Genomic DNA, 11,188 nt, shown 5'->3' with positions numbered 1-11,188 from the left:
CTGTCTTTTCAGACTTCGTCCGAACCACAGCGAATGGCTGCTTTGTTCGAGGTTGGAGGGGACTATATCCCCTCCACACTCGACGAAAGCAGCCATTCACTCCGGCCGTAGAAGCCCGTACGGAACCATTCTTGCCTCACGGCCTGTTGACCCACAATTCGCATGAACCTTTAAACGCGTCACACCTAACCCTTTAAATACCAGCCAATGATGAGGACGGTGCCCAGAAGAAGAACAGTCTCTGTCTCTGTAATATCGGCGGCTTCTGTCCTGAGGCAACTCCCTTCCTACATCTCCACCGGTTCGCTGGATTTCTACCCATCTTTGCTCCGTCGATGGAAGACAAAGAATTCCTGAGCATGATGGACAGAGAGTTTCACAGGGACACGTTAAACAACTGGGTAGCCCCTTTGCCTTTTCGTATGCCTCGACGAGAACTTCCCGACAACCGAGAACAGGCGTTTTATCGGTTCACTTCGTTACGTCGCACTCTGGAAAGGAAAACAGAAACGAAAAAGCACTTCGTTGCCTTCATGCGTGATATGCTCGAAAACGGCCACTCTGAACCAGCACCACCAAGAAAGGAAGCAAAGAAATCTTGGTACCTCCCCAGCTTCGGTATTTACCACCCGCAGAAACCGGACCAAATCCGAGTAGTTTTCGATTCAAGTACCAAGTATCAAGGTGTTTCTCTCAACGACTTGCTCCTTTCGGGACCGGACATGACAAACAGCCTGATGGTGTGCTGCTCCGTTTCAGGAAAGAGGCTGTGTCGGTAACAGCTGACATCCAGCAAATGTTTCATTCCTTCTTCGTACGTGAAGAAGACAGGGACTATCTGCGTTTCTCGTGGTTCCGAGGCAACGACACCAGCAAGGATGTCATTGAATACAAGATGTGTGTACATGCGTTTGGCAACACATGCTTCCCCGCTATTGCGACCTACGACGGCTTAAGGCGCACCGCACAGGAGGGAGAGCAGGACTTTGGAGCGGACGTTGGACACTTTATCGAAAGAGACTTCCATGTCGACGACGGCCTCAAGTCCTTACCGACCGAAGAGGAGGCTATTTATTTACTCAAAAGGACACAGCACGTGCTGAAAGGAGCAAACCTGCGGCTTCACAAGATAGCCTCTAATTCTGTGGAGGTCATGGGTGCCTTCCCATTTGATGACTACGCCAACGGCCTTGAAGACATGAACTTCGACGGAGGTCACGTACATATCCAACGGAGCCTTGGACTAAACTGGGGCATAAAGGCAGTTACGGTTCACCTTCAAAGTGCCCGTAAAAGACACCCGAATACACGACGCGGCGTACTATCCACTGTGAACAGCCTATACGACCCCCTAGGATTGACAGCCCCACTGACAGTACAAGGTAGGCTGTTGCTGAGAGATATTTCTTCAGAGACCTCAGATTGGGATGCCCCTCTCGACCTGAATGACAACTGGCGAACGTGGCGAGACACCTTACATAATCTTGAACGGCTCAAGATACCACGCCAGTACACTACAATCTCTCTCTCCGACGCCCGTCGACGGGAGATGTGTGTATGCTGCGATGCCTCCGAAAAGACAATCACCGCTGTTGCGTACATCAGAGTCACAGATGCTGATGGAATGCAACACGTGGGTTTTGTGTTCGGAGAAGCAAAGCTACCACCACGCCCCGAGCAGACCATTCCAAGACTTGAGCTATGTGCCGCAGTGCTCGCCGTCGATATCGCGGAGTTAGTCGTCAGCGAAATCGATGCTCACATCGATGACATTAAATTCCACACGGACAGCAAAGTTGTGCTCGGATACATCTTCAATCACTCGAGGCGTTTCTACGCCTATGTTAGCAACCGTGTAAGCCGCATACGTAGATCTACGAAGCCCGAACAATGGCACTACGTTCCCACCGGTCAGAACCCTGGAGATCACGCCACTAGACCTGTGACTGCAGATGCTTTGGCTGGCACGACTTGGCTGACAAGACCGAAATTTCTTCGGGAATGTACGGACGCGCAGAGGCAGAGCACAGCCTTCCCGCTTTTTGAACCAGATCAGGACAAGGAAATCCGTCCGCAAGTGGCGGCCTTGGCAACTCGCGTATGAAATCAACAACTGGGTGCCCATCGCTTCGAGTGCTTTTTCCTTCGCTGCGTCCAACACAAAGAATTTCCAGAAGCCGTCACATGTCTCCGTGCGGGCGCAGCTCAACAAAGTCGCATTTCGTCCAGCAACCCTTTGTGCGAACTCGACCCGTTCGTCGACAATCAGGGCCTGTTGAGAGTTGGTGGACGCCTACGGAACTCCGTCCTCGACGAAGCGGAAAAGCATCCAGTCATCGTTCCGGGTAGCCATCATGTAGGCTTATTGCTCATACGGCACTATCATGGAAAGGTTAAACATCAAGGGCGACACTTCACCAAAGGAGCTATTAGAGCTGCCGGGTTTTGGATTATCGGCGGAAAAAGATGCATCAGCGTCGTGATTCATCACTGTATTACATGCCGCAAACTTCGAAGAAAACTGGAGCATCAGAAGATGGCCGACTTGCCCGAAGATAGGCTAAGCGCGGACCCTCCGCTCACGTACGTGGTACTAAACGTTTTTGGCCCTTGGATGGTTGCCTCACGTCGTACAAGGAGCGGTCTGGCCCACAACAAAAGGGGGGCAGTCTTAGTCACATGCATGGCCATTCGTGCGGTGCACATAGAGGTCATGGGGTCAATGGATACGTCAAGCTTCATTAACGCCCTGCGAGGATTCCTTGCGCTCAGAGGCCCAGTGAAACAGCTCCGTTCAGACAGGGACACGAACTTCGTTGGTGCCTGCTCTGAGCTCAAGATGTCGGCCGTTGACTTCGAACTTCGTAAAGTTCAAGGCTTCTTGAGTGAGCGAGGCTGCACCTGGATTTTGAATACACGTCATTCCTCCCACATGGGTGGCGTGTGGGAACGCATGATAGGCACGGCTCGCCGGATCCTAGATTCAATGCTTCTGAACGACGGCTCTCCTGGCTTCTCCCATGAGGTCTTGACCAAATTCCTAGCAGAAGTGACCGCCATTATAAACGGCAGACCATTGGTTCCAGTCTCCTCAGATACCGAATGTCCCTCAGTGCTCTCCCCAGCAATGGTGCTGACGCAGAAATTTGCGTCGTCAACAGCACCTCCAGGAGATTTTAAAAGTATTCGTGTGAAGCAGTGGAAACAAGTTCAAGCTCTTGCCAACAGCTTCTGGCATCGCTGGAGGACCCAGTTACTGCTCACCCTTCAAAGCCGTCGCAAGTGACAAACCGATCGAAATCTTCAAGTTGGCGATCTTGTGCTGCTGAAAGACGTGGGCGCTAGACGCAACTAGTGGCCAATGGGACGAATCACCGCTGTGCAGCGAGGGAAAGACGGTAAGGTGTGTAAGGTGCAACTCCAGACAGTTAAAGACGGCAAGAAGAAAATCTTTGAAGGACCGGTTTCCGAGATGGTTCTTCTGTTCTCGCCGGATCAAAGTGACTGAACTCGTTTGTGTGCATGATAGTGCATGATAGTATCCGGTATCCTGTGGGACACCAGCGGGGGGCAGTGTGCTGCCGCATACAAGACACGGGTTTCGTTTCTTTGCTCTGTATTCTTATAGTGTGAATTTCTTGTACTCTAACCAAATGATAGCAGTCGAAGTATAGACGGAGGGGCGTATTGGAGGGAACCATAACATGCCACCGATCTCGAAGCGGGATCTCCTGTGTTGATACAATTCGAAGAACCCCTGTCTGACTCCACAGGCCATAACCACAACAAGTGTCGGGTTTAACACGGTTGCGTTGCAGCGGTCTGGCTGGACGAGGTGGGTGGCTTCGGTGTGTTTATGGTTCGCTCCGTTTTCTTTTCTTTCCGCTTGTGTACGACGCTTTGAATCTCTGTACAACGTGACCTTTCTCCTCTCCGTTCTGTCTTATGTAGTCCAACTGTTGAGTTCTCGCTCTCTTCTGTCTGAACATGTAACTGAAGGTGAAATGCAGGAACGTTTTTTCACCTCTTCACGAGGTTTATCTAACTGACGAGTCAGTTTTCTTAGTCATTCTGATGAGGTCAGAATAGACGGTGATACCAGGTCCGAGACCTTCCTGTAGCAAGTGTCCCCGCTCGAGCTGTCCGAAAATAGCTCGCTCCCGCTAGTAAAATGCGAAATTGACCACTTCCCACTATATGCAGGGTCCAATAAAATCAAAACCGTGAAACCAAAACCAAACACGTAATTCGTTAACATAACTAGGTTTGTCACGTGAATTTCCCCTTTCCAACATGAACTAAATCCAATACGCCGGTCCGCCATCTTGAACATGCTGTAGTATCCACAGTGCAAGTGGCTCAAGCGATTACTTCGGCCAGTAACAAAGACGCGCCAACCAAGTGGGTCATTCCCGAACGCCCAAGGCGCCAAACCGGGCGCCGGAGTGTGTGGAAAACATCAAGCACTAACTACGGGTTACAGAGTGATTGAATTCCTATAACTCAATAATATTTTGCTTTTGCAATTAAAACCTTTCAATTAGTGACTTACCAAATTCTTTTTCATCGTCACTTCGTCTTTTTGCTGATGACTGCTTGCTGTATGGCACATAAGTACCCCGTCAGATTCCATTTTTCTTCAGCAAGATCTTGACTGCATCAGTTCATGGTGTTCTTCATGGAAGCTTCCCCTTAACGTATCACAATGTGTGCACATATCCTTTTTTTTTTGGTCCAGAAGAGCCTACAACTGCAACTACGAACTCAACGGATCTCTCATACCCACTGCAACTATACATATAAGTAGTTAGGACTGCGTCCCACTTCCAGCCTCTGGTGATCCACTCACGCCCGTACGATAGTAAACGGCGCTAAAAGAAAACTTGGCTTTTTAAAACAAAATCTAACATTAGCACCTCCTAGTGTTAAGCTACTTGCCTATACAGCTTTAACAGGACCAAAACTGGAATATTGTTGCGGTATTTGGAACCCCCATACAGCCAACCTGACCGTGCTGCACATTTTATTACTAATAGTTACCATTACCTTTCTAGTATCTCTTACATTAAGCGTTCCATTGGCCTTCCTGACCGTGACCTCCCCAGAAGATACGTCCGCCTTTGGATGTTTCATAAGTTCCTGGTTGGTGCTTATATTCTACCTCATTTTCTTTCGCCTGCTTCGTATGTGTCCCCACGATTGGATCATTCGTTGAAACTAGAACCCATCAATGGGCACACGTCTCAGTACTTATTTTCCTCCTCCCCACGCGAAGTCGTTCGATGGAATGGCTTTCCACAGTCCTTGGTGACGATTACAGATCATGTCACATTCTGATCTGATCTGATCTGATGCTTTTATTTACTCATGCAAAAACTACATGAATACTGAGGGCCTGGCAAAAAGCAGCAATGCTGCTTGAGATTCAAACGCGCGCTATCCATGTAGCTGTCTCATATACATACCATACTCTCATGGTGTTAATGTTTATAGACAAACACATTTTTTTATAGACACTATTTTTCTTATGTTTTGATCCATACAGGGTCCTGTTTCACGTTCATGTTTATTTGGTCAATGTTGCTATGTTTCCTCTGTCATGATATGTTGTCAGGTGAAGCTGCCATGTTACCCTGCTACGTTATCGTTTTTGCTCCCCCTCATATGGCAACAATAACAACAATAGATGATGAAGCGATGAGATAACGCCCTTGTAGGGCATTCGAGGAATGTACATAAATAAAAAGAAATTAAAAACCGTCCTGGGGAGACTTCAGGGGAACGGTGCCTGCATTCGTCTTGAAGGTCCTATGGAAAACCCTGGGAAACCCGCAGGCAGCACAGTCAGGATTTTAATCTGTGTTACCTCTAAGTCTTTGCGATGAATGCGATCATTCTATCCACCACGCCACGCGAGGGCTCAAGGGCTGTGTGTCGCCCTGACGCTACGGGAGGACGGAGGACCCCCTGAAGTCGACCCAGGATGCATACTAACCGCCCTGCCCCCCCCCCCCCACTCCTTCCTGCTGTCCTCTCTCTATCTCTGGACATCTGTACGCCGCTCGTAGCCACAGTTGCTTCGCGGCGCTAACACGGAAAGGAAAAAACAACAACATAGCATTGACATTGCTTGCAAAGCATTGCATCAACAATGTAAACGCCACATTACCTCAGTGTACCAACATTGCTTCATATTGTGTTGTATCATACATATCGTACCATTTCATCATATCATACCATCATACATATTGTATCATACACCAACATTGCTTCAATTACATCATCGCAGTGTTAGCTTTATGCAATCTTTGAAACACGACCGGTGATAATTTTTTTGAAGAGAGCCAGCAGGGTGCGCCTCGTCGTCGCAGAGGAAGGATGCTTCGGAAGAAGCGTCAGGCCTTCATAAACGCTGGCAGTAAGCACAGACGTACGTGAATACATTTGTTCGAGACACTGCTCCTGTGTTCTGACAGGTCATGGAGAACAGTCACGTCTGCAAGAGAAAAATTCTCTTTCACAACATTAAATACCGAAAACGCATGACATATGAACCTAACATCGCATGAAAAGAAGTAGGACTCACGATTTCCAGTGCTCAGGTGCTGCAACGCAGCTGTTAAACAACGTAATGTAGCAGAATGTGATCCCTGTGCTGGCCTGAGAACAATGTTGTGCAAGTGTAAGTGCTAAGAACCAGGACGGGCGGTGAATTATCGGTGTCACTCAGCATGGAGTTTCCGTGGTTTTGCTTTCCTGCAGCTGGAAAATCGAAGTCGTCAAAAAGCTGAGTTTTGTGGTAACCAACATGCACTTTTTAAATCTGGAAGGGCCATTTGATTCGATGTGGTGGCTGACTAACAACTCTTTGCCAAGGTATGTTTTCAGTGTTCAATATTGCAGGTCTGCGCACACAAGTATACATCACTGGTCAATACAATAACGGCATCTCATAAGCAAAAGTGGGCGCACAGCACAGGTAATATGAGACAATATAGGCCTATCAAACTAACGTTTGATGGGGATTTATTCTCAAATGAGACAAGAGATCATGTTGAAATCAGAGACGCTCTTACATCGATAGGCAGAAGAGACAGGGGAAACTTCCGCAGAATGAGCTTCTCCCAGAAAAGGTCCAGGTCATTGCTTACCAGAAGTTGTTATTATCGTGCCTCTAGATATTCTATCATGTAGACCAACAGGCATATTCTATTCATGTATGTGTGCTAATTTCATTTGTGTTTCGATCGGAACCCTTTTAATATCTATATCTGCCTTTGTGCTTCAATGTTGCTGCATGTTCCTTCCATTGCTCCAAAACTAGCTGCGAGTGTAAAATCTCTCAAATAAATGTACTATGCAATAAAATACATGTCTGTGACTGACTATAAGCTGGCAACTGAAGTGGACCCAATTGCAAGTGGTTCTGGAGGTGGAACCACTTGCAATGGGTCCGAAAGCGGAAGACCATGCAGGAGAAGTCTGTAGGGTTCTTGTAACGCCGCCAGGTATTATTGCATGAATGCCGTCAATGGTTCCCCTCTTTGGACAATGCGTATCTTCGTGGCTAACCGCTTCAGAAGAGTCGTCCCTTCATGAGTACGTTGGCGCCACCACGACACAAATAGCCGCCGCACCCAGTCCTTGAAAGAGTCCCACTCTACCGCAGACGGCGAGCGCTCCGAAAGGTACACTTACATTTTTTCCTTGATATCAGCAACAACCCCATCATCATGGAGTAGCGACGTATCCAACCTCCACCGGGCATCACGATCGCCTTGAAACTATGACACATTCAGGCAGAAGACAACAGCGGCATGGTCACTCACGTGGAATCCGATGTGCCCCATAGCAACAATTCTGCAGTCAATGACATGCGGTTGAAGAGCATTGGAAACGTAAAGCCGATACAGACGACTGGAAGATTGATTCCTTGACCAAAAGCTTGACCGCGAAAGATATGCCGTGCAAAAGTGTCCAAGTATCTTCTAAACGGCGTTGATCCAACATCCGATTATGTTCACGCGCATTCCACGTTGGCCGCCCACGCCCACGACCACGGACATCTCGGTCAGAATCTGTAACACAATTAAAGTCTCCACACAGCACGATATCACCCTGCGGAACAAAGCCCGCATGAAGATTATGGAAGACAGTGTTGGTCTCACCAGCGCGAGCCCGGGCATAAACAGAACAAATGTTATTCTCTTCCGGCCGGCACAGAAGTCGAAGCGCAACGCTCGCCCCTCCGCGTCATACCGCGCGAAACTGTGTGGCAATGGGGCCTATTGAGTACAACGACCCTGATGCCGCCCTGACGAACAGCACCAAAGCTGCAGAATGCACGAACATTGCATCTCTGCGTATAGCCAATCGCGTCTGCGTACCGTGTGAAATGAGTTTCTTGAACAAAAAGCAAATCGCAGCCAACAGAAGGGGGCAAGCTGCACAGCTGCCACCTGCTTGCTTGAAGACTGGAATCCTTGGACAATGAGGTGTTGGGAATCGACGAGGATGTTTCTGCCCACGCGAGTACCGAAAGAGAAGGAGGGATCGCGAGCCAGGCACTCGGGCCTGTACCTTCGTTCAGGCAGTTTGGTTCCGCCCCTCTGGAATAAAGTGGGACCATATTCATGACAGCGGGTCTCCGAGTTTCCTTCCTGTAACATATATTTGTTGGTGCCGAAACCCGGGAATAACCCGCTCTCGATATTTCGGAAGGACGGCCGATTCTCCTTCAGGTGTTCACCTGGTTTCCCTTTTCGTTGCTCCGGGAACCACCCGCTCTCGTCAGTTTTCGGAGGAACAACCGAGCCCTCGTCGTCTGGCCGCCACGATTTGTGGTCGATAGATTGTCTTCGGCAGACTCGTGGCATCCTACGCTCGGAGATCATCCGTCTCATCACCAAGTCAGATGCGGCCACCGGCGATGCCGTGCGTGCTTCCATCGTGAACGTAATTTTTCAACTAAAAGAAGGCTCCAAGAAGCTCAAGGACCTGGACGTCGCCATTCAAGAGGCAATCGATGACGATGGCGATCGAATCGATGACAGGAGTTCCTGGAGGCCTCAGAGCACCAGGACAACATCCTCCTTGCTATTTTGAAGGCTCGGCGTTTCGTGGCACAGAAGCTTCCTCCTGGCCTCGTTTCCCTCGGCGGTTGCGGTGGTATACGCGAAGACAGTCAGAACAGCTCTATTGCTGAGGCAGGAGATATGCCGGACGACAGAGATTCTGGAGGGAATGCCAGAGAAGATTCCGACACTAGAAGGTACTGCTCCAAACGTCAGCAAGAACGATACGAGACTTCGCTACTGAACGAAATCGCGTTCAGTGGCAATCCACTTGTCGTCATCAGCGATCAGCGTTCTGCGTCATCAACCGACGAGGCAAGAGATTTCGCTACTGAACCCGTACTAGGAGCGGGACCCAATCCCAAGCCCGTGGAGACCCCATATATTTCTCCTGAAGTGTCAATGGGTGAGGACTCGCTCATCCCTAGAAGCATCTCTCCCAGCATGAGCATCGACAAGTACGTCCACCGTGTCAGGTGTACTGGACATTTTGAGAACCTGTGCCGAGCAACGTCCTTCTACGACTCCTATGCTAGTGGCCCTACTGCGAGGGCGCTCATGAAGACGCTGCCGGACTTCCCGCGGGTGGTCCCCAGTTTGGTGGGACTGGTGGCGTTACCGGCGGCGCATCATCACAACGCCGGCCGGGGAACACGTTGAGGAAAGAGGAAGAAGGGGCGGATAGGGCGCGCCGGTGGCGCATCCTGGGATTCGATTTTTGCTTGTTGTTAGTAGTAAAGCGTTTAAAGGCTGTTCGGCTCGGTCGCTCCTTCCCCTTTCCACCGATGCGCTCACCTCCTCACTCTCCTGTCCACGGAACCCGTCCAAGATTTCGCCAGCAATCTTCACATCACTTGGAGGTTTAACCCCCCTTCCGCCCCCTGGTGGGGTGGGTGGTGGGAGCGCATGATCCGCACGGTGAAATCATCCCTAAGACTGACCCTCGGCCATAGTCGCAAGACATTCGAAGAACTGGTCACCATCCTTCACGAAGTCGAAGCGGCCGTAAACAGCAGACCCCTCACTAGCATATCCACGGATCCTCAAGAGGTGCTCCCTCTTACCCCGTCTCATTTCCTCGTCGGGAGTCGTATTGCCAGGCTGCCGCTTCTCGAGAACGTCCAGCAAGAGAGCACGCTCTTGACGTTACGCAAACGGAGCGAACGACGCCAGCAAGCCATTGAAGTGTTCTGGAAGCGCTGGAAAAGGGAATATCTCCTCCAGCTCCGTTCTGCGCACCAAGGTGCTGGCGGATTTCCTACAGCTCTGAAGCCTGGTGATCTTGTCATTGTTAAAGACGACCGCCTCCCACCATTGTTGTGGAAAACCGCCATCGTTGTAGCCACACACCCGGGGCGCGACGGGATCGTCCGGAGCTTCACTATCAGATTCGCAAACGGAAGAGAAACGTCACGTTCTTCTCAGCGTCTGTACCTGCTAGAGGCCCACGAGGACAGCACTGCCGCCTCGGGGAGGATGTTGGGAATCGACGAGGACGTTTCTGCCCACGCGAATACCGAAAGAGAAGGAGGGATCGCGAGCCAGGCACTCGGGCCTGTACCTTCGTTCAGGCAGTTTGGTTCCGCCCCTCTGGAATAAAGTGGGACCATATTCATGACGGCGGGTCTCCGAGTTTCCTTCCTGTAACAGAGGGTCATGACGTGAAGAGCCATAAGCCATGAAGAGAAAAAACCTCGGAGTCTTATTCTGCTCTGTTGTCGTCTGGTATTGTTGTCCTGGATGATTAGAATGTCTATAGAGGGTGTCCCACCGAAAAAGGGCCAGGGCCTAAAGAAAAACGGTGTGCTCTACACAAATGGAACCAACTGTACGTGGTTGACAGTTGTGTGGTCTATCCAAAAATATTTTTTCATCGCCCTTTGTCAATTAATTAGCGGTAATTAATTTCTAACTTTTTAATTATAAAAGCTACGAAGTTGTTCCAATGAGTACATCTGATCTCTTCGGTCACCTGATACCAAAGTCGTTTCCAGAACAAAAATCCGCTCGATAGATCGTTCCCAAAAAATTCGTGAACGAGCACTAATTTTTTCTTTGTTCATTGCGCATCTTCGGAGACGCGTATTTCCTTTATCCCCAATGTGAGAGAAAGA

At 49.6% G+C, this 11,188-nt stretch overlaps 1 protein-coding gene across 1 annotated transcript; it reads left to right on the top strand.

Moving 5' to 3' along the window:
* Positions 1–335: 335 nt before the first annotated feature.
* Positions 336–2,104, top strand: LOC135384337 (uncharacterized). Its single transcript, XM_064613543.1, has 2 exons — positions 336–601; positions 760–2,104. Exons 1-2 carry the CDS (start codon positions 336–338, stop codon positions 2,102–2,104), a joined length of 1,611 nt encoding a protein of 536 aa, XP_064469613.1.
* The last annotated feature ends 9,084 nt before the right edge of the window (positions 2,105–11,188 follow it).

Source organism: Ornithodoros turicata, chromosome 2 (assembly GCF_037126465.1).
Source record: "Ornithodoros turicata isolate Travis chromosome 2, ASM3712646v1, whole genome shotgun sequence".
NCBI classification, from domain to species: Eukaryota; Metazoa; Arthropoda; class Arachnida; order Ixodida; family Argasidae; genus Ornithodoros; species Ornithodoros turicata.
This window is presented reverse-complemented; position numbering and strand designations above follow the sequence as displayed.